At 34.9% G+C, this 2,883-nt stretch overlaps 1 protein-coding gene across 1 annotated transcript in view; it reads left to right on the top strand.

The window, feature by feature from the left end:
* The window catches only part of LOC107654288 (C-type lectin domain family 10 member A-like), an 18,183-nt gene extending 15,549 nt beyond the window's left edge, over positions 1-2,634 (top strand). The window contains exons 11-14 of the mRNA XM_016441312.1: positions 559-618; positions 885-1,039; positions 1,120-1,229; positions 2,429-2,634. Of these exons, the coding sequence (XP_016296798.1) occupies positions 559-618; positions 885-1,039; positions 1,120-1,229; positions 2,429-2,576 (473 nt within the window). The 3' untranslated portion in view covers positions 2,577-2,634. The remainder of the gene's footprint in view (positions 1-558; positions 619-884; positions 1,040-1,119; positions 1,230-2,428) is intronic.
* Positions 2,635-2,883: the final 249 nt, after the last annotated feature.

Raw genomic sequence — 2,883 nt, 5'->3', positions numbered from 1 at the left:
ATTTTTTTTTTTTTTTTTTTTCTGGTAATAAAACAGATGTAAGTGAACAATAGCCTTTCAAATTACTTAAAATACATATATAATAGCAATGAGGCAATGATAATTAGTTCAAATAAAGTATCAAAAGCAAGAAATCAAATGGTTTTATTGATCAAAACTGTTAAAATACATAATGTATTATAAACAATAGCGCTAATGTACATCACGCATTACAACAAAGGCCTGTAGGGGGTGCCAAAGGCCTGATGATTGTTTTTACACATTACTGTGCGATCTAATCCTTGTTTAATATTTACCAAGCATCATGGTCGGGTCGTCACCGCTGCGGAGTAACACATACCTGCGTGAATCGCCATAGACATAAACTTAGAGAAGTAGCTCCGGTTGGAATGTTCTTCTGCGGGATGTGTGCAGTTCTGTTTATTAACTGCTAGAGCGCCAAAAGTTACATAGTGCTGCTTTAAGGCTGAAATTATTTTTTACATTGAATTAATTAGATTGAAATTGAATTCACAGGACACTGTATGACTGATGTGTTTTCTTGTTGTGTTCAATCAGAGGAAAGAGTCATGAACGCTCTGAAGGAGCTGATAACTAATACGAGCGCCAAAAAAGCAGGTATTTAGCACTAATTGACATGATTACATGTGCTTTAAGTATAATCAAATTGGCTGTCATTAATTTTTTTCCAGTTCATTTAAATAATATTAAACTGACATAAAAAAAAATCTCATATAACTTAAAAAAGAATGTTAAAATGATATTGATTAGTTGAAATAATGAAAAAGCATATGTTGCCGTGACTTATCAATCATTTTTGTGTATATTCTCTCCTTTCTTTCGTACCTCTCACATTTGGCATGTTTTCTCTCTCTCAGACGCAGACGTCTCTGTGGCCAACTGTAAACGTGGCTGGATCTTGTACAAAAGCAGCTGTTTCTTGTTCTCTAGTGATCAACTCAACTGGTCTGGGGCCAGAGATTACTGCAAAGCGCAGGGCGCGCTACTCCTGAAAATACAAGAGGACGATGAGGAGTGGGTGTGTAATATTTACACACATAATATAATATTTGCTTTTCATACTTTTCCCTCTTTCTCATTTCTTATTTCCCCCCCTAGGCCTTTCTGAACAATCAAACCATACCCACAAGCTACTGGGTGGGTCTAACGGATCAGACCACAGGCCAGTGGAGATGGGCGGATGAAACTCCTTACATTATGAATAAAGAGTGAGCTGATTTATTATAAACGATCACGCGTGATTCACAACAACTCGCATTTCTGAGCAAACATGCACTATAATAATTTACCTTTGAATAATATGCACTGGCTGTCAATGTTAATGTTTTTAAAAGAAGTCTCTCGTGTTCACTGAGGATGCATTTATTTGATCAAAAATACAGTAAAAACATTAATATTGTGACATTATTACAATAATAGCATACTATAAAATGTAATGTATTTCTGTGATCAAAGCTGAATTTTCAGCATCATTACTCCAGTCTTCAGTGTCACATGATCTTCAGAAATCAGTATAATATGCTGATCTGCTGCTCAAGAAACATTTCTGATTATTATTATCAATGCTGAAAACAGCTGTGCTGCCCAATATTTTTTGTGAAAGCTGTTACCCCAAAATTTTGGGGTAGCTTAAAAATAGTAATACTAATACTTTTATTCAGCAAGGATGCATTAAATTGATCTGAATTGACAGTAATGTCATTTATAATGTTACAAAAGATCCTGTTTCAAATAAATGCTATTATTTTTAACCTTTTATTAATCAAAGAATCATGAATAAAAATCAGCATATTAGAATGATTTCTGAAGGATCATGTGACACTGAAGACTGGAGTAATGACAAGAATCAGCTTTGATCACAGAAATAATATGCTTTACAAAATATTCAAACAGTTATTTGAAATAATAATATTTCACAATCTTGCTCTTTTTTACTGTATTTTTGACGGTGAGCAGATGAGACTTCTTTCAGAAACAAAAATCTCAATTATTCCAAACTTTTGACCACAAGTGTATTTATTCCTCCATGAGGTTATGTACAAATTTTGGCCTTAGGATGGCGCTACATTTACATGTTTATTCTATTCATAAGTATGGCCTAATATAATGGTCACATAGTTTTCAATTTCCATTTCACAGGATGTGTTCTTTAATATTTGGCATTTGTGGTTGTTGTTTTTCTTCTCGATGATTGCAGATATAAATAGGAAAGAAAGCAGCTACATCAAGACAATGTATTTGTCAAGTAAATGCATCTTGCATTAAACAAATATTTCAGTTGTTTAAATTGTTGCTGGTAGTGTTGGGATCAAATGCATAACATAAACTGAACTTTAGATGGGATGCCAGAAAGGTGCTCTATATGCACGCAGATGTAATAGTGCAATATTTGTTGGCACTGTTTCAGACGCTGGAATCCTGGGCAGCCGGATGACTGGACAGAACATAATATGGGAGAGGGAGGAGAGGACTGTGGGCAGATAACAGCTACTGGGAAACTGAATGACAACCACTGCTCTGTCAAAATGAGATTTATATGCAGAGTGCAATTCTGAAACTCAACATGTCTGTGATGAAGTTTGGTCAAAATGACAAGGAAGATGAAATCTCTTTTAGAGTGGTTAGTTGCATCACACTGTGTAAGACCCTTCGAAACCTCTCTTGCCTTTTTCTTGTGTTTATTTTACCTTTTTAATAGAAATAAAAATATTTCACAAGTAGTTGGCTGCTTTCTGTCTGTTCCTGTAGGGCCCAATCTCAGGAAACCTACGGTCCACTTGAGATGCTCTGATGGTTCCCAGCATTTATATTAGAGGTCAAGAAATATGGGTTTTACTGCTAACCTAAATATACAGTCATGTA

This window comes from Sinocyclocheilus anshuiensis, unplaced genomic scaffold, assembly GCF_001515605.1.
Source record: "Sinocyclocheilus anshuiensis isolate Anshui unplaced genomic scaffold, SAMN03320099.WGS_v1.1 scaffold163, whole genome shotgun sequence".
NCBI lineage: Eukaryota > Metazoa > Chordata > Actinopteri > Cypriniformes > Cyprinidae > Sinocyclocheilus > Sinocyclocheilus anshuiensis.
Note: the sequence above shows the minus strand (reverse complement) of the source record. Positions and strands in the feature narration are given on the sequence as shown.